Genomic DNA, 19823 nt, shown 5'->3' on the forward strand with positions numbered 1-19823 from the left:
TTGGAGCTGGAGGTGCAGTCGTGGGTCAGTAGCGGACTCAGCACACATCCCTGGGGGGGTCGCCTGTGCTCAGTGTGATGATGCTGGATCTCTGATTTTCCAACCTGTACTGTCTGGGGCCTTTCAGTGAGGAGGTCCTGGATCCCGTTGCAGGTGGAGGTGTTGAGTCCGAGCAGGTCCAGCTTGCTGATCAGCTGTTGGTGGATGATGGTATTGAATGCTGAGCGGAAATATCATAACATTTAATATCTTTAATAGTGTCAAAGTAATAGTACTTTGTTTTACAGTGGCTCTTATGTCTCTTCTTATTAGATATCTGAGCAGGGCTGGACTCTCTCAGATAAAAACAGGGTTTTTTGGTCCATTTTACACAGATTTACAGATAGGAACACTGCATGTGCTGTGGGTTTGGCACTCACAATAACTCTAGCAAATCGAAGCTATGTGGACTGTTCAGTTACACCCCTGATATGGTTACTTGGATGGGAACGGTTTTGCTTCCCATGCTTTCTGATGGACGGATACTTTGTTTGTAGTGGCCATGCTGGCATTCTAAATGGGGCACACTGATGAAAGTTTCAGTAAATGACAGTGGTCTAGCTGTCACGTCCTCTATCAAAGCCTTGTATGTCTGTCATTTTGGATGACATTCATCACATTGTTATATCACTGTTATTTTGTTAGAAAATAAAATATAAATATCAGAGAATCAGAATACTTTATTAATCCCTCAGGAAATTACATGGTCACAGTTGCTCAAAGACACCAAGAACAGTAACAAACTAATCTAAATTAATAATACAATATATCAAAGTTATAAAATTAAAATAAACAGCTCTAATAGATACAAATAACTCTAATTATAAATATCCCAGTATATCACACAAAATAGATAAATAGTTGCATTATATAAATAGAATAAATATTCAAAAATTTGAGAACTTCTTACAGTGTTTTTGAATTGTTTGAGACTACATCACATTTTAGTGCAGAGCATTTTTAAATAATAAGGATAAAGTACAAGTACAGGACGTGTAGAATAAATAGTTGCATTATATAAATAGAATAAATATTACAATTTTTAGGAACCTCTTACAGTGTCTTTGAATTGTTTGAGACTACATCACATTTTAGTGCGGAGCATTTTTTAAATAATAAAGATAAAGCACATCTACAGGAACTCTGTAGGTTCTGTGCTCAGTTGGAGTTGGAGTTGATGCGCTCAACGATGGTTTCAAATTCTTTCAGAAAGTCCTCAAAGTTAAGAGATCTCTCTTCTTGGGTCTTACAGTCTGAAGAATCATTCTGTATGTGAGGAGAGAAGCACAGATTAGCATTGTGTTTAAGTTAATTAAATCTAATAATGTAAGTTAATAAGTCAAACCTTTAATACTCACATGTGGTAAGATCATACTGCTGCAATGGTGACGTAATGATGCAAGGGCATAATTGCATTGCCTTGGACCATATTTACTGGTGGTATGCTCTTTGGCATGCTCCAGTCCTTTTATGATGGTGCTAACAGCTTCACCAAGGCAGGAATCCTGATACAGACAGAGCAGTTGTTAGGATCGTGGATAACTGGATATAAGCTCTTGTCATTTACCAGTCCTAGTGTAACTGAAAATCCATCCTTTCTCTCCATCACAGATTAATATTGCTCAAGAATCTAATTTTAATTTTAGCAATTTCAAGACAAGTGTCTACCCCCAATAGCTTCCTATAGGGCTGAGAATAAAGGGTGAAAATGAGAGGGCAGTCTTCCAGAAGAAATGTTTTCTCAAGGTCTTTAGCAAAAGATGTGTTGCTACAGTTCATAAAAGCTGCATTAACATGAATTTAAAAAAAAAAAAAAGAATCAACAATGATCTTAAATGATCACTTACCGACACATCTTTGGGAAACTTGAAAGTCACGTTTCCCTACAAAAAAGGAGAAAAAGAGAATATTACTTTAAAAGTCATTAATATTAAAACACAGCAGCTTTCTGTCGTGGTTCCCTTTTGCATATAGCTTATGTAACAAACACTTGCCAATTTTAACTTACCTCAAATTTGACATCCTTACGTAGTAGATCAAAGTTGATGTCTTTCTTCATTTGGGTGGGTGCTGCTTGAAAACACCCAATGAGAAAAAGCATCCAGAGTGCAGTTCTAAAGTAGTGCTCCATAATAGACTTGTAAAACGCTGGATCAAAGTTTGCTGTGAAGATGTGCTATGTTGCTTTACCAGTGGCTTGTGATGACATCCCTCTAGTGCTGGTTAAATTTATACTGTTTAGAGTGGGTAGGTTCAGGTAACTTTTCCTATTAATCATGCTGCCTTTTTCCCCTGTCAGCTCCATGGTAAAAACCCAGAGTTGGGGCTGGGTTATGGTTATGGTAGTTTTTCAATATTTAGAGTTTATTTGTCTTTCTTATTTAGTCATTATCATAGGATATATATATAACTGTTAACTAAGTTCCTCTTTCTCACGTCAGCAGTGTTTAGTTTACTAGCGCTGTACAGACTTGGTAAATGAAAAAAAAAAATGAGTACAAAGTGAATGTTGTTGGGGTTTGGTTTCCTCTCTTCAGAGAATTTAGGTGGCCTTTTTTTCTTTTCTTTTTTTTAAAATCATCACTATGAAGAGCAACAGCTTTCAAGACTGCACATTTACAACATTTATAACTTTTAACACTGGGTCTCATCTTTTAGCCAGAGCAGGTGTTCCTTTTTTAAACTGTTGAACATATTTAAATTTTAAAAAACAGTTGTACACATGCGGTGCAGAATGACTCTGAGCACTAAAAAGCTGCACTCGTGTTTGAACAGTTACATGCTTTGATGACAAAGGTCTTAATCTAAAAGGATCTGATGCTCTGATATCAACATGCAAAATGAAAATATAAAAGAGAGAAAGATTAGTATATTGAGGTTGTATCAGGTAAAGAAAGAACTGTGATTTTTACATCAAAATTCATAAAGCCAGAAGAAAGGTTGACACCTACACGTATGCTCACCTACTGCTGGGGATTCCCCTTAGGAATCCCAGACAACAGAAGTTGTCGACACCCTCTGCTTAGTGTGTCATGGCATATTACTGTTGCTCACTCTATCACACTTTTTTAGTTAGGTTTCAGTTTTGAGGTTTCTTCAGGAATTAGACAAAGATGGTGAATGGGACAAGATTTTGATGTGCTTGAAGAGGGTGGGGAAATTTTCTATCCATAAAATTAATAGCATTTTGGGGCATCCCTGCAGTTTCCATGAGTTCAAGTACATTTTGCTCATTTTCATTTGCTTTTCTGTTCACACACACACACAGAATTTTTTAAAAATACTTTTTACAAAAACCTTAGTTGGTAAATGACTGCTTTAATATGGAGAGTGTAGTTGCATGCATTGCTCAATTGTGATTTTGTCCCATGATTGCAAAATGAATTTGAACCTGGTACTAGCAATGTAGTATATAGTATACTTTATTATATATATATATATATATATATAGAGCGTATTTATTTACTTCAATGCATATATTTTTAAAGTGGACACTTTCCAGTCCAATAACAGCTTTCTCTGATTTAAATCTTCTTTTTTGTGACTTTAACAGTTTTAGCCATATATCTTGAAGATTTTTAAGGCATGATTTTTAACCAATATTACGCACATGATTTCCGGCCTTCTCTTAGACGTTTTCTGATAATCATGATGCATTTCTTTACCTGAATATACGATATAGAATAGGATCATTTTTAAGAATAAGTGACATTTTGCGGTCTATGCCAGTTTTTGCACAGATTGCTGCTTCCTGTTAGCAAACAAAATCTGTCACTATTAGTCACTTTAAATATTTTTAATGTCATTTAGTTGTAACCAAACTTGGATCAAATGCCTCATTTAAGTACTTCTGGTGCCTTTTTGGAAGAGTCCATGTTTCGCTTCCTGTGACACTGTGGATAAAGTTGTTAAAATTGCATACTGACCGAAGTTGCACCGTATCTCACCACACAGAAAGAATGAAAAGGAAATAAAAAATTTTGGTTTCCGTGATTGTATTGATGTCACTGGAGACATTTGTTTAAGTGGTTACCACAGGCCACAGCAGCATAGAGTCAGATAGTGGCTTTGCTGACTTTTCCCTGATTTGAGTCAGGTATGTTACAAATTTGACATTAGTTCATTGTTTTTACTATACGTTTCCCACAAGCTTGCGTCACTAAAGGGGACGAAGCATTGTTGTGGTTGTCCCCCACGCCACCACCTGTCCAAAAAGGGATTTTTTTTTCTTTTCCCTTGCACTATCATGAAGTTTTTTTTTACTCCTCAGCTGTAAAGGTTTACAGGGTATTGTCACCCTGATGGGAGGGTGGGGTGGACATCCAAGTTTGAAAATGTCATAACATGAGAATGAGGCAAGGTAGGATTTTCAAATTCACACCATGGGTGCATCTACTAAAAATTAGACAAGTTCAAATCTCTGTGAATTTGACCTTAAGGTCAGAGGCCAACTTTTCAGAAAATCACTTTTCAAATTTATACCATAGAGGCATCTACTGAAAATCTCGGACGGGTTCAAATCCCAGTGACGGTCGAGGAGGGAGTTGAAGTTTTCTGAAAATCTTTTGAATGTGATAAGTCAAGAACAAGGCTACGTAAGATCATCAAATTGATACCATATGTGCATCTCGTAGGACACTGAGGGGTAGCACTGGCGTTTGCGAGTATATTTTCATTTTGAGCTCTGCAAAATTTCCAATATATTTCAGGCAACATCTTAATGCTCTGCTTCTTTGCCTTTAAAAGAAAATTTGCTGCAGAAATAATTGAGACACAAATTTACATGGAAGTGTTTATTTTCTGTATTTCTCAGTGTCTTATTAGCTGGGCATTTAGAGGATAAAACATACACTCTCTCACTAAAGTGAGTACACCCCTCCATTTTTGAAAATATTTTATTATATCTTTTCATGAGACAACATTGAAGATATGACACTTTAAAACATGTAGTTTAATCAGTGTACAGCTTGTATAAGAGTATAAATTTGCTTTCCTCTCAAAATAACTCAACACAAAGCCATTAATGTCTGAACCACTGGCAACTGAAGTGAGTACACCCCTAAAAGAAAATGTCCAAATTGTGCCTAGTTAGCCATTTTCCCTCCGTTGTCATGTGACTCGTTAGTGTTACAAGGTCTGAGATGTGAATCGGGAGCAGTTACGTTAAATTTGATGTTATCGCTCACACTCTGGTCATACTGGTCACTAGAAGTTCAACATGGCACGTCATGGCAAGGAGCTCTCTGGGGATCTGAAAAAAAGAATTGTCGCTCGACATAAAGATGGCCTAGGCTATAAGAATATTGCCAACACCCTGAAAATGAGCTGCAGCACGGTGGCCAATACCTTAAAGTGGTTTAACAGGACAGGTTCCACTCAGAAACGAACCTCGCCATGGTCGACCAAAGAAGTTGATTGCACATGCTCAGCGTCATCTCCATGTGTGAGTGCTGCCAGCATTGCTGTAGAGGTTGAAGTGATGGGTCAGCCTGGCAGCACCCCGACCATACACAACACACTGCATCAAATTGGTCTGCATGGCTGTCATCCCATCTTCTAAAGATGGTGCACAAGAAAGCAAACAGTTTGCTGAAGACGAGCAGACTAAGGAGAGAGATTACTGGAACCACGACCTGTGGTCTGATGAGACCACGATAAACTTATTTGGTTCAGATGGTGTCGAGCGTGTGTGGCAGCAACCAGGTGAGGAGTACAAAGACAGATGTGTCTTGCCTACAGTCAAGCATGATGATGAGAGTGTCACGGTTTGGGGCTGCATGAGTACTGCCTGCACTAGGGAACTACAGTTCATCGAGGGAACCATGAATGCCAACATGTACTGTGATATACTGAAGCAGAGCATGATTCCTTCTCTTCAGAAACTGGGCCACAGGACAGTATTCCAACATAATAACAACCCCAAACACACCTCCAAGACGACCACTGCCTTGCTAAAGAAACTGAGGGTAAAGGTGCTGGACTGGCCGAGCATGTCTCCAGACCTAAATCCTATTTAGCATCTGTGGGGCATCCTCAAACCGAAAGTGGAGGAGCGCAAGGTCTCTAACATCATCTTCCATCAGGTCTGTGATGTCGTCATCAAGGAGTGGAAGAGGATTCCAGTGGAACTCCATGCCCAAGAGAGTTAAGACAGTGCTGGAAAATAATGGTGGCCACCAAAATATTGACAGTTTGGGCACAATTTGGATATTTTCAATTAGTTGTGTACTCACTTTTGTTGCCAGCGGTTTAGACATTCATGGCTGTGTACTGAATTATTTTGAGAGGACAGCAAATTTATGTTATACAAGTTGTACACTGATTACTTTACATTGTATCTAAGTGTTATATCTTCAGTGTTGTGCCTTAAGCAGATATAAAATATTTTTAAAAATGTGAGGGGTGCACTCACTTTTGTGAGATACTGTAATTGTTACCATTTTTTCATTAGTGAGAACAGTCATTATGTTTGGGCCTTTCTTGAGCTTCATAGGCATCAGTAATCTCAAGGTGACAGGTTCAGAGAACTGAAACTTGAAAAGAATGTGTTCCGTACGGAACATTTTCTTTTAGCATGGACCTGTAATCAATGAATCTGTGATTATCTTAGTGATATGCACTAAGACAGTGGCAGAACTTAAACAATAAACAACAAAATTATTCCCCGAAGGTGATGACAAAAGTTCCAGCTAGCTTGCGCCAAGACCCTCAATGCGAGGGTTGAGTATTAAACCTAAGTAGTTATTATGAACAACGTAAACTACATAGGTAATCATTTCATTGAAGGAAAACGTATGAATTTTGCATTTTGGTCAACCGTCATTTGTACAATCATACCATTAAACAACTTAAATGCGTTCTTTCATTGGTGTATTAATGAGAAGTTAGCATTGAATACCAAATATGCCAATTTGAGAAAAAAACTAAGCTTGTGCACTTGTCAAAAACACTTTGAGCCTCTGTCTTGTGAAATCTACATTTTAGTAGATAAAGTGTTGCAATAAGCATATTGCAACACTTTGAGCTTCTGATATGCATCTATTTTGGTTACATCTCTGAAACATGTAGAGCTAAAATGGGGGGAACACATGTTAATGGAGAAAGTACTTGAGAACGCATGAAGAGTCTGTAGTCTCGTGTCTTGATATCTACATGATCTGTCCTCTGACAAAGACAGAAAAGTCTTCTTTCACACTCTTTCAATTTTAAAAAGAACAGTTCCCACTAAGTTTACAGAAAAAGAGTGGCTGTGGTTCCAAGCAACAAGCAAACCTTTTCTAATACTTAGAAAACAGAAGTTTGTGTTCACGTTTTAGACATAAAATAATTTCTTTTTGTGGCCCTGTAATTTACTTTTAAAACATTTATATTATAGTTTGCAAGTGTGACCACAGGCGTTTCAGGTTGTGTCTGCTCAGCCAGGTTTGTCCACTGTTGTAAGGAAATAATAAATTAATCATTTAGCATTTCCTAAATCTGAAGAAGATATGAGCCATTAGCAGCCTCAGGTCTGATTCAGACTTTCAGTGTTGCTTTTGTAAGCCTTTTGCATTTCATAAATTCATATTGTACTTTTTTTTTTTGTTGTTGTTTTTTTACAGACACAGTAGGAAAAACCCTCAACCTGTTGTGCACTTTCCCACATCAAGACACTCACAATAGAGATGGTCTCATAAAAGGATTCACCAGGCACGCACCATGTATTTTTTTAAGTATGCATATGTTTTCTGCAGTACAGCTGCTTGGGTTGTTTGCAGTCTGCACAGTGTGGTTTCAGCTGTTTAAAAAAAGGCAATTCCCTATTGCAGTGCAAAAGTTTGCTTTAGCTTAGCAACGCTGGGGTGTTTTCTTAAAAGATCAAAGCGAAACCAGTTTGGTGCTGAAACAGTCTCCTCCAGGCTGTTTCTTGAACAGTGAACTTAGCCAACCTTTATTACAGATTACCTGTTTTAAATGATGGCAGGTAAAGTGCACAATGTGGTTTCAAAAATAGTTGAAATTCTTATTGATTGCTGATTTTTATGTATCAGCAAAATGTGCACTATAAAACCACCCAGTGAACAGCTGTGTATATAATGGTTATATGTATAATCAAAACGGTAACATTCAGAAGTTCAAATAATATCTGTCAAAGTGCATAAGCCCACTTTATGGTCTGTTTTCAAATTTTTTATGAGGGAAAAACAAGATTTTTGGCATGTTTTAAAAAAAAAAAAAAAAAAAAAAAAATCACAACTGCTATGTAGTTTCATCTACATAGCAGTAGCTTCATGGTGCTTAATGTTATCTGTCATCTGGTAAACCTCAACAATCACATAATCCCCTATCCACATGCACTTTGCAGCACTGGGAAGGAAAACCTTTCTTCCAACAGGAAGAGATCTCTGGGAGAATTGGGCTCATAGAGGGGCATCCATCTACCATGACTGGTTGGAGGATGAGGGGAAAAGAGAAACAAAGAAACACCACAGACTATGAGAGGGATCGAAAGTAAAAGTCAGATGACATCTGGTAATGGCATTTAAATGCTTCAGGAATTATATGTGGTTAGAGATAAAAGTGATGCGCTCAGTAATTCAGGACAGGCTCAGAGTAGAGCTGCTGCTACTCTGCACCGAACAGCCAGTTGAGGAGGTTTGGACATCTGGATAGGGAGGCTTGGCATCTCTGCTTATATTGCTGCCATTTGACCTAGATGATTCATGGATGGATGGTGTGGCTTTTTTTTGTTTACACCTCTAAATCCATTCATCTATTCCATCAGTCTTTCATCTTCCACTCAATCTCACCGTATCCCTAGCATCCGCCTCTATGACAGCAACCCTCTTCATGTCCTCCTTCAGGATATCCACAAACAAGGTTTGTGGTTTTCCTCTTTTTCTCCTGCCTGGCAGCTCGGTCTTCAACATGCTTTGTCCAATATGTCCACTACCCTCTGCACATGTCCAAACCATCTAAGCTTTGGCTCTGTATCTTTCTCTCCAAGCCTCTTAACATGTATTGTCCTTCTGATATACTAATTTCTAATCTTGTCTGTTTGGTCCCAATAAAACTCTTAACATCTTCAGGTCCACCAGTTCCAGCTCGGTCTCCAGTCTTTTTGTTGGTGCCACCACCTCCGAACCGTACATCATAGCAGGTCTCCCTACCATCTTTTAGACCTTCCCTTTCACTCTTCTGCTATCCTTCTGTCACAAATCTGCCAGTGTTCATCTACACCAAATCCACCCTGTTTGAACCCTCTTCCTCACCTCTCTTTGCACACTCATCTACGCTCTGTTCTTTGCAGCTTGTTATGCTGGTCTCTCTCATATTCTGTCCACCTCTCCAGCCTCTCTTCCATCAGCTCACTACTCTCATTACAGATTCCAGTGGTGTGTGCAAAAACATCATAGTCCATGGAGACTGAGACTGCAAAGGAGTGGATCCCTGATGTAATCCCACTACCACCTTGAACCCACCTGTCACTCCTGCTGCACACCTCAATACTGTCACACACTCATACTCTTGCATACTTCTCTGCCACTCCTGGCTTCTTCATGTGGTGTCACAGTTCCACTCGTGGTACCTTATCATTTACTTTGTCTAAAACCACAAAGGAACAGTGCAACAGGTATAGCATATCACCCTTGTTCTTGAAAATCGATTCCAGTAAATTTCTTCTTTATTTCTCAGGCATCTTCTCACTCTACCAGATTCTGTTAAACCATCTTGTTCAAAAGACCACTGCCCTCTCTCCTAGACATCTCCATATTTCTACAGGTACGTCAGCTCGAACGACCATCTTTCCACTCTTCATTATCATCATAGTTCACTAACTGTCCTCCATGTGTTTTACTCTCCCTCTCATTTCTTCATTCGTCACCTCCTCAAAGTACTCGCTCCATTTTCTCATCATGCTCCCCTCTTGTTAGTGAGGGAGACTTACTGCACAAGTAGACTTCTATACAAGTCCGTTTCTTCCTTCCTTAAATCCTTTGCTCCTTCCCCACAGGAGACAAAAGAGAGAATTATTTTAGTAGTTTTTGTTGATTTGATTTTTTTTTTCCAAATACTTCCCCTATGACTGAGCACACTGAAAACTCCATGTTTCAGTGTGGGTTGCAGCAGTTAATATTTTAACTACTTTCCTACTTGCCCAATTTGCATGTATATGTCAGTGGAGGTTTTGACTGGAATCGTGGATTAAGTGAGTAAGCCTCATTTTAATATGAATGTTCTAAATACATAAATACTTAGAAGGTATACTGTTAGCTGTGATAATGGATACTTGCTACATTAGTCCTCAGTATTGGGAAAATAATATCAATACTGCATCACTACTTTATAACCCTTCTCAGACTTTGCATTCTGTACTGCTAATAGCATAGCAAAATAATTACAGTAAATGTGGTAGATATAATCTCCTCAGAAGCACATTGGGTGTGCATCATGTTAAAAGATTAAAAGAGAACAAATCTTTTGACACTTAAAAAGTCTGCCTTTATGGTCACCACACCTGGATAACTTGATCATGCTTTGTAGTACAGCTCTTATATTATCCCAATATGACTGTGAGCACTAGATCTTTTCTCTTGGTGGTCAGTCTCCTTACCGGGTCTGGTGTGGCACGGTTTGTTTTTCATGAAAGGAAAAATCCCTTCATTTGTCACACATCTAGAGTATCACAATTGGTGTTGTACCCAGAAAGGGAAATTTCACCATCTTTGAAACATAAAATTGATTCCATTTGTGGGAGTTGCTGATCTGACCTTTACACAAAACATATTTTTCTTCTTTGCCTGGAAAGACACTTATAGGCAATGTTGGCACCTGTCGTAAGTTTTGTTTACGGTTCAGAAAACCCCACTTTGATATCCAAGAAAGCATTTATTATCAGTATATTTTAAAGTATGCTGATCATATTGGATGAATAAGAATAAAGCGCAATTCAGTATTTATGACTCATCATCTTGAGTGATTCTGGTTTTTTTTTTCTTTCTTGTTTTTGTTTTTTTGCTTGACCAAAGCTTTTTCTAGTGGTTGAACCCACAGGGTCTGCAGGACTTTTTTTCACAGGCGTGAAGTTCATCTTGGTTAAAACAGATGAGTGAGTGAGTTTGTTTTGCTGAAATCCCCCTTTATCATCTGGGAAGTCCATGTTTGTAGCGGGGACACCTGTTTAAAAAAAACATGTTTGCTTATGTCATTATGAGAGTTTTTAGTGGCTTTTGGACTGCCAGGTTGCTGCATGCTTTTTGAAGTCTGTGGTGTTTTTCTCATATATCTTTTCACACATGGTTTTACCACATTTGCAAACTCTGAAAATCCACCTGTTCATAACATTCAAAAACATTGGTGAAAAATTCAGAAAGAACAAGGTTACTCACATGTATTACTTGGATTTTACTTGTAAAAGTTCAGCTTTTTTAAGGCTACATAAGTTTGATGTCATGTTAAACACTATATGAGCATAAATCCGTACATTTGATATTCTCAAAAAATTTTATTAGGTTTGAACAGCTAACACTGGATTTTTGTTTTCAAGTCTTTTTGAAAATCTTAATACACTTTAATATATATTTAACACTTGCCAATATACTGCCCTCTGGTGGTGGGTAGGTTCTTCATCTTCGCTCCTCAAGAATTACAATCCTACCATTAGTACAGGGGTGTCGAACTCCAGGCCTCGAGGCCCGGTGTCCTGCAGATTTTAGATATCGTCCTGGGTCAACACACCTGAATCAAATGATTAGTTCATTAACAGGCTTCTGGAGAACTTCAAGACATGTTGAGGAGGCAATTCAGCCATTTAAATGGATCAAGGCACATCTAAAACCTGCAGCACACCGGCCCTCAAGGCTTGGAGTTCGACACCTGTGTTTTAGTATATCCCAGTCGGAATTGCTATTTCAGCGACCTATTAATGGTAAAAGGCTGTTTCATTTCATAACTTAACATTAAAGTTTTAATGGGAATGACTGATTCTCCATCCAAGCAATATTTGATTACACATGCCATAAGCACAACATGCTTAGACAATTATAGTTACTTAGAATCAGCCGTGCATGGGCAACCATGCATGCACAAGCCATCACACTGCCTGTGGCATGTTTTACAGATGATGTGGTATACTTTGGATCATGAGCTGTTTCACTCTCTCTCCATACTTTTTTCCTGCCATTATTCTGGTAGAGGTTGGTCTTGGTTTCATCTGTAGAAAGAGTATTTTTCCAGAACTGTGCTGGCTTTTTTTTTTTAGATGGTTTTTTTTAGCAAGCTTCACTTTAGCCTTTCTATTCTTGAGGCTTATGAGTGGCTTGCACCTTGAAGGTGAACCCTCTGTATTTACAATTATATAGCCTTCTCTTTATGAGGATATTGATACTCATACCTCCTGGAGAGGGTTGTTTGCTTGGTTGGCTGTTGTGAAGGGTTTTCTCCTCACCATGGAAAATATTCTGTGATCATCCACCACTGTTGTCTTCCATAGACTTTCAGGTCTTTTTCCGTTGGTGAGTTCACCGATGCTTGCTTTCTTTCGCTTTCTTGCGCTATATAAATACAGGCCATTTACCATTTACCATTTCTCAGAATTTGCCAAACTGTAGATTTTGCCACTCCCAGTATTGTAGCAATTTCTCGGATGGGTTTTTTCTGTTTTCGCAGCTTAAGGATGACTTGTTTCACCTGCACAGAGAGCTCCTTTGACCACATTTTGTCTGTTTACAGCAAAATCTTCCAAATACAAGCACCACACCTCAAATCAACTCCAGGCTTTATATCTGCTTAATTAATAATGACATAACGAAAGAATTGCCCCCACCTGCCCATGAAATAGCCTTTGCGTCAACTCTACATTTATTTTTGGACATTTTAAAAAGGGGATGGCACATATTAAGGATCTGGAACTCCTAAACCCTTCATCCATTTGAATGTGGATACCCTGAAACGAAAGCTGAGAGTTTACAGAGTATGTCCATGTCCATTATGTAACTATAATTGGAATATGTTTCGGTAAACAGGTAAAAATAAAACTTCTGTCAGTGTCCAAATATATATGGCCCTAACTGTATCTTCAGCAAACATTAGTCAGACTGTGCCACTAGAAGCTATGCATGCCTACGCATGACATTACCTTCATTGTGCTTTACAGGTTACGTAATATAATTTGGATCATGAGCGCTACCCTTTTATCTTCCTGCTGATCTTAGTGTCATGTCTACAAACCTTTTTATTTTTAGCTTTTTCTGTTCAGCTCATCTGGCCAAAGGTGCTCAGTGATCACTTAATGGGTCTCAGAGCCATGGTTCTTGTGTTGTCATGGGCACTTTTTCATTTTCACAAGATTTGCTTCCACTCATAGAGTATTGCTCAGAGTTTTATGAAACTAGTATGGTTTGAACCTTGAATAAGCCTGTGCAAGCCTCTGCTCTCTTGTACATAGTCTTGTCCAGAAGGTGTCGTTCTTTACCATGGAAAGATTTTGTGATCATCCATCACTGTTGTCTTCCATAGACATCCAGGACAACCTATTCATTTTACCAATTCTCTCTTCTTTTTTTTTTTCTTTTTTTTTCTTTTCTTCAGAGATATATTGATTTAGCCACTCCTAGTGTTCCAGCTGTCTCTCACATATTGTTGTTTTACAGCTTCTGAATGCAACACTTGGATTAAACTTAAACTCTTTGAAAATGTATCTTTACATTTCAGGAAGAGCCTCCAGGACCTTGTCAGGTCAAAACATAGTAAACGGACTGGTTCTTTTATTTGTGATTTTCTACTCTACTTGAGCACTCAAAGCGCTTTGAACAACATGCCTCATTAACCCATTCACACCCCGTCATACGAGCACAAAAAACAACCAAAAAACATGAATAACATCAACACAATTTCTCTTCCACTTTCTGCGAATTTCATTTATATTTATTTTTCTCAGTATAGTCCATTACATATAAAAAGGTAATACTAAAAACTTGTACTTGGTATCAAATATTTGAACAATAAATATCTAAACATGCAAACTATATAATAAATATAGTTTGATAGCACAGTTAGACACTGTCTTTATTAATATCAATCTGCCATTTATATGAAGTTGACAAGAGAAAGTTACGACATGTTAACTATACAATGGACCACTCCCAGAATGAAAAAAAAATGCCCATTTGCTTAAAAAAAAAAAAAATAGAACACTTGTGTTTCAGTTCCTGCTACAAGCAGAGAATCTGTCCTTCATATAAACTAGGCACATCAAATAATGTATGGTAATTAATTTGATATTTTCAGATGGTACAGTTGTTTGACAAAATAATTTATGTACTAAGGAAATTCATACACAGTATAAATGTCATTATAAACTATTCTTTGAGAACTACAAAATGAATGAATAAATTAATTTTCCCTCTCACTGACTGAGGGTACCAAGTCCACTAGGTGGCAGCAGAGCAGCTTTCCTGATAGCTGTGAGTTAACCATTTCAATATAAATAAATAATAAATAAGTTAAATATTTATCAGGCTGTAAGATGCAGTCTTTGACGTGCTTGGCCCTTTACAAAGTAGTGTCTTCTCTAAAGTTGCTACTGGATCTTCAGCTCATCTCAGATTCTGCTTATACCCTAAAAAGAAATGAAAATAAATACTTGATGCTAGTTTGGACAGCAAATTAATACATTTATGAAAATATTAAAGAGCATAGCCTTTTTTATTTTAAGCTTACTGTAAAAACAAAATGGTCTAGTATTTTATGTATAGCTTTCTGAAATATATCTGAAATAGTCTTACCCTTTGAACCAGAGACTCCAGTCTGTTGAAAAACTCTGATGCTTTTTCCTTAGGATGTGAGTGGCAGGTTGAGCAGTTGTTCTAAAAAGAAACATAGAAGAAAGGAGTTTACTTCAATGGTCATTTACTACAAGAGTCTGTGTACAAACAAAAAAAAAAAACAATAGTCACAATCGAGAAAAAAAGCAGTGCTGACGAATTTTTACTTACCGTAGAAGTTTCTGTGTTACAAAAGTTCAGTCCATTGATCTGCAATGGTTGAAAGAAATACACCAGTTTTAGAAATGCAGTGTACCAGAATGTTGACATTAGTCTTTAGAATAAGACTTAAGGTATATGGTTTATTATGATAGTGTACTTACAGTAAGGGTATGATTAAGACTCTTGTAAAGTTTTTTCTGGTATTTTCCACTTATGCCAAAATGTTCAAGCAGAGTCTCCCGAAAGCAAGTTAAGGCTGTCAGACAACAGCAGTCCTGTTATGAAAAGAAAAGGAAATGATAATGAATACGACATCATGATTATCCCAGCTTACACACGAACATATATATGTCAGGGTTCCGGTTGGTCTTTTTAAATACATTTGCTTTTTTAAATGAGATGTATCACACGGAGCACCAACACAACAGCTTGATGCATGCACAGTTCTGCTTCATTTACAGTTGGCTATGAAAATGAGAGTTTTCTTTGTTTCAAAAATAATTGTTCCAAGAAAGCTATTGTTTGTAGTTTCATGTCATGACTTCATTGTAGTTGACTTTCCAATCTGATGCACACAAATAACATTTTTACATAAAATGAAACTGAACCAAACAGAGTTTCCACTATTTCAATGATAACTTTCTGTTAAGTGAAAGAGGGTTTTTTTTTTTTTTGTTTTTTTTTTATGAATTGTTTCCCTCCAAAAATCTGAATGAAAATGCTGATGATACAATGCAATTTTTCCCCATGTGAAACACTTGTTTCTGTTTAGATACTCATTTTCCAGTGTGGTGTGACACCCGTGAACTCAGCCAGCTTGGGTCAAAGTTTTTTTGAGTGTTTTTTTTTGAGTGTTTTATATCTGCCTAGCGAATTAGCCGTAATTTATTTTGCTGCATTTAAAAATCTGAAATTCTGCTACAGTTATTGTTAATTCTTATCATTAGTGCTTTAGTTTAGTGTTGTGATTCTCATTTTGAAACCATAATCTTTGTTTTGCAAAGCAAGATCAGATGCTTGGTAATCCTCATCATTCGCGGTGTGAGATAAACTGTAATTTGCAAGATGTTAAACAGAATATTGACTCAAAAGTTTTCTAGCATTCTGTCAAATGCTCAGAGTTTGAGAGGTGGCGTGAGGAAGTGTAATGGTTTTGTCTGCTCTCTGCTTGATTACTCATCACATTTCACTCAAAGGAAGCTGTGAGAAAATGAAAAAAATCCACTGAGCACACTCTTGAGTTGACTCACTGAATGAAAATGAATAAGCCTGACAAGAAAGAAGGCTGATTAGAATTTACTAGTAATGCAGTGCATCTTAATAAACATTTACAAGTCTAGTTATATAAAGGGCACATAATGAGACTATGTAGGATTTGTCCACAAGAGCATTGCAAAACTTTACAAAATGTTTTTAGGTTTCATTACTAAGATGTGCTATAGAGTCTTTAAAGTAAATATTGTCATTTCTATTTATAAATATTGAAATAAATATGGCCTTTTTGAGGATTTCATTTTAGTCAAATCAACTCAGAAAAATAACTAAAATGCATGGTCTCATAGTGCAAAGTTTTAATAATATTCTGTATAATAGTCATATTTTTGTTTCTAATTAAACCAAGAAATGTATAATGTAGTTATAATCCTGTCTAACACTTAATTATGTGGATTTTATTTTTGCTAAATTAAATTTTAAATGCTTACATTTTACTCTGTAAACGTTTTAGTCTGACAGTTCCTCTGCTGCTTAATCTGACAGTCATTTATTTTGAAGTATTGTGATCAAAGAGCAGATGCTAAATTTAAATCTGGACCTTTAGCCTTTGAGTTTCGAGTTTTACAGCTGCTTATCACCCTGCACATTTTAGTATTTCACACATCATTTGATGTACTCCTACAGTACCCGGCGCCTGACAAACTAACTACAGTAAGTGGGAGCATAACAACAATGAGTAAGCAACCACCGATATTTATCGTAGTGGTGACCATATGGTCTGCATTATTTTAGATTAAAGTAGTTTTGCTTACCTCAATATCCTTTGGTGGAGTATTCATCATTAGTTCTGTGTTCTGCAAAATGAAGTCAAAAAAGATTGCATTAGGTAATGAAAGTTAGTTAGAAAGCAAGTTGTCAAATGCAGTTAAAGCAGTTAAAAAGTTGATGTAGATGAACTAACCGGAAGGTCGCGTTTGAGCATTTTCAGCTCTCTAAGGACTTCTTGTAGTTTTTTGCGCTCCAAAGGTGATGCTTTGACCAAAGAGCAACAGTAGACTGTGAAAAGGCAAAAAACGATCAGCTTCATATTGTTAAGTGTCAGCAGCAGGCACCGATTCACCAAAAGACGCTTTACCCAAGTTTTACTGAAAATGCAGATACTTGTGTCGCTTACCTTTTTATACTTATCCCTGAGGACACAGGAAAACCGCTTTTACAGAGTAAGAGAGGAAAACTGCAGAAACTAGTGTGTGAGTAATGAAATTTTCTTTTCCACTGGCAGTCACCACTACGTGATCCGAAACTGGCGTCAAGCCGCGCGTGCGTGGGGCCTATAGATGCTAGTGTGTGTGAATGTAAACTCGTTTGAGTGCACCCGACTCACCCGGAAACTAGAGGAACGACGACGACACTTCCCATTTTCACTTTGAATCAGTGGAGCCACAGCTTGTACCGTGTCATAGGTATTCTTTGTAGGTGTGGTATTGACAACCTGAATGCATTCACTGCATTGTGGCCACCTACACGGACAAATATCTTCTGCAACAACAGGAAACCCTTTGTAAGAGTTAATGTTTTACCAAAGGGACGTAAAAAAAAATACATATAGATATATATATGTTGTGTTTTCATAGTGCATAAGAAAGTAAGCTAATATTGGAGTAACATTTGCTGAGTAGTTCTTTATGCTGCTATTTCACTCTTTTGTCTCTTACAAATTTCTTTGTCCACTTGCAAGATCAAGGAAACGTACAGCGGCTTAAGGGGGTCTGCTTATGAAATGCCTTGAAACAGTTGCATGTGTCATTATGGACAGGACTGACAGTGTCACGTCATTTCAAAAGGATGACACATGCTGTTACACACTCACAGAAATAGATTAATGACGGTGTGCACGGGAAAAAAATAAAGGTTTTATAAAGAAATGTTGTCATTATGTCATGTGTTGTAATTACATTGTAATTATTTGATGATCAACTATTTTTGTAGGTGAGGCGGTTAAGCATCTGGTCGTTCCTAGGTGTTCATTATTATCAGTAGCTCTCAAGGCAGATCCAAAACTGGTTGAAAAGATTGTGTCTGTTCTTTCTTCAAATAACTCAACTTAGTTGCTGCCACTTTTGCTGAGCAACAGATCAACAGTTCAGTTTTATCCATATATATATATATATATATTACGACAGCTATGAGGAGTATAGGTAATTGCTATTGGATTGCCTGTCTTTTCTTTTGTGTTTTTGTTAGTTCAAATTAATATTTTTTGTACTAAAAATACGCACAGAAGGAAATTGCAATCAAAAATGAAGATGCTCCAAGGATAAGCAACGCCACATATTACTTATATTTAGTTTTTTATTGCCACATGTGTAAAAACTGAATAGCTTGTAAAAGTGATCGAATAAACACTCGATTCTGGTTAACTTACACAAGATGTTTGTGAATGCCGAATAAAGAGGTAAAATTACTATTTATTTTCTTTCACTTTCAGGTTTGTCTGTAGTTTAACTCGCACTCGCACGAAAGCACTTCTGTATATTGGGAATTTTTGTACGTTTTGCTTATGTCAAACATACATTATGTCAGTCATCTGATGCATTGGTTCACCACAGTGAGACAAAACAGCAGTCATATTTCTCACTTTTATTTGTAGAAGTTGCATAGGTCTGTATAACTTTGTACTTCAAAAAGATCGACAAAGCCCGTGCTCAGCTTTACTTGACTTTGTTTGAATTATCGTTGATTGCATTGTTTGTATAGGTGTGTTTGTGTTGTGTTGACATGATGTTAGACATGTCAATCATCATCACTGGGATGCAGTTTAAAAATAAAAGTTTTACACACCTTTGCCTCTGTATCATTTCATGCTCTGTTGCCATTTTGCCTACATTGTTTTGTCCATCACCGTCACAAACTTGGTATTAAAGTAACATTGTCACCATGTTGGCTGCATGAAACCAACATGCAACATTCTATTAATATTGCATAATTAAGCACCCATTCTAGGGGATTTTCGTAGCACTGTCCTCACGAATTCTTCATATTTTTAACTTTATAAATAATTTGGTCAAGAGAAAAAGTTTTCCTTTTTTGACTCCTGAGACACCGTTTTTCATGAGAATCGGATGGACGTGAAATTTTGACGATCCGAATTATATCCCATATTATATCTCATTGTCCGTGAGTTCAACTGAATGTCAGTGCCAAATGTAAATAGTCTCCTTTATGCTTTCACTGAAATGGGACTTATCATTGGGCAGTTTTAAAAGATAATGACTAAAACCCGCTTCTGAGGTAATTGTGTTAAAAAGACAAAGACATGTAGTCGATGAGCTCGATTTTTATTATAATAGATTGGTTGTCATCATCATAATAATAATAATAATAAACAACATAGTCTTTAATCACAGTTATATTTTAGCTGTAGGAAACCTTTTATGGAAATATCACTGAATATTTAATGATGGTCATCTACTCCACTTAACAACTTACACATTTTGGAATTTCAGATTGTATCATAGGTTAGTCAGTATGTCCATGTTCATACTACCACAGTCTTTCTGCCCCGTCAGTGTTAGTGCGCAAGTTCTCTCCATACACACAATC

General features: G+C 37.2%; 1 protein-coding gene across 1 annotated transcript; it reads right to left on the reverse strand.

The window, feature by feature from the left end:
- Positions 1-7485: 7485 nt before the first annotated feature.
- il21 (interleukin 21) lies at positions 7486-19056 on the reverse strand. Its single transcript, XM_039621312.1, has 5 exons — positions 17182-19056; positions 17033-17074; positions 15167-15280; positions 15015-15053; positions 7486-14885 (listed from the first exon to the last, which is right to left on the reverse strand). Exons 1-5 carry the CDS (start codon positions 17305-17307, stop codon positions 14757-14759), a joined length of 450 nt encoding a protein of 149 aa, XP_039477246.1. The 5' UTR covers positions 17308-19056; the 3' UTR covers positions 7486-14756.
- Between the last annotated feature and the right edge of the window lie 767 nt (positions 19057-19823).

Source organism: Oreochromis aureus, linkage group 2 (genome assembly GCF_013358895.1).
Source record: "Oreochromis aureus strain Israel breed Guangdong linkage group 2, ZZ_aureus, whole genome shotgun sequence".
In the NCBI taxonomy this organism is placed as follows: Eukaryota; Metazoa; Chordata; class Actinopteri; order Cichliformes; family Cichlidae; genus Oreochromis; species Oreochromis aureus.

What these genes read in the sequence shown, in the direction of transcription:
- il21 (XM_039621312.1), bottom strand. Translation starts at nt 17,307, where the DNA reads ATGAAGCTGATCGTTTTTTGCCTTTTCACAGTCTACTGTTGCTCTTTG. An exon ending in TGCTCAAACGCGACCTTCCG is followed by an intron (nt 17,075 to 17,181) that starts GTTAGTTCATCT and finishes TTCATTTTGCAG; the next exon opens with AACACAGAACTAATGATGAA. An exon ending in GTAACACAGAAACTTCTACG is followed by an intron (nt 14,886 to 15,014) that starts GTAAGTAAAAAT and finishes GTTTCTTTTTAG; the next exon opens with AACAACTGCTCAACCTGCCA.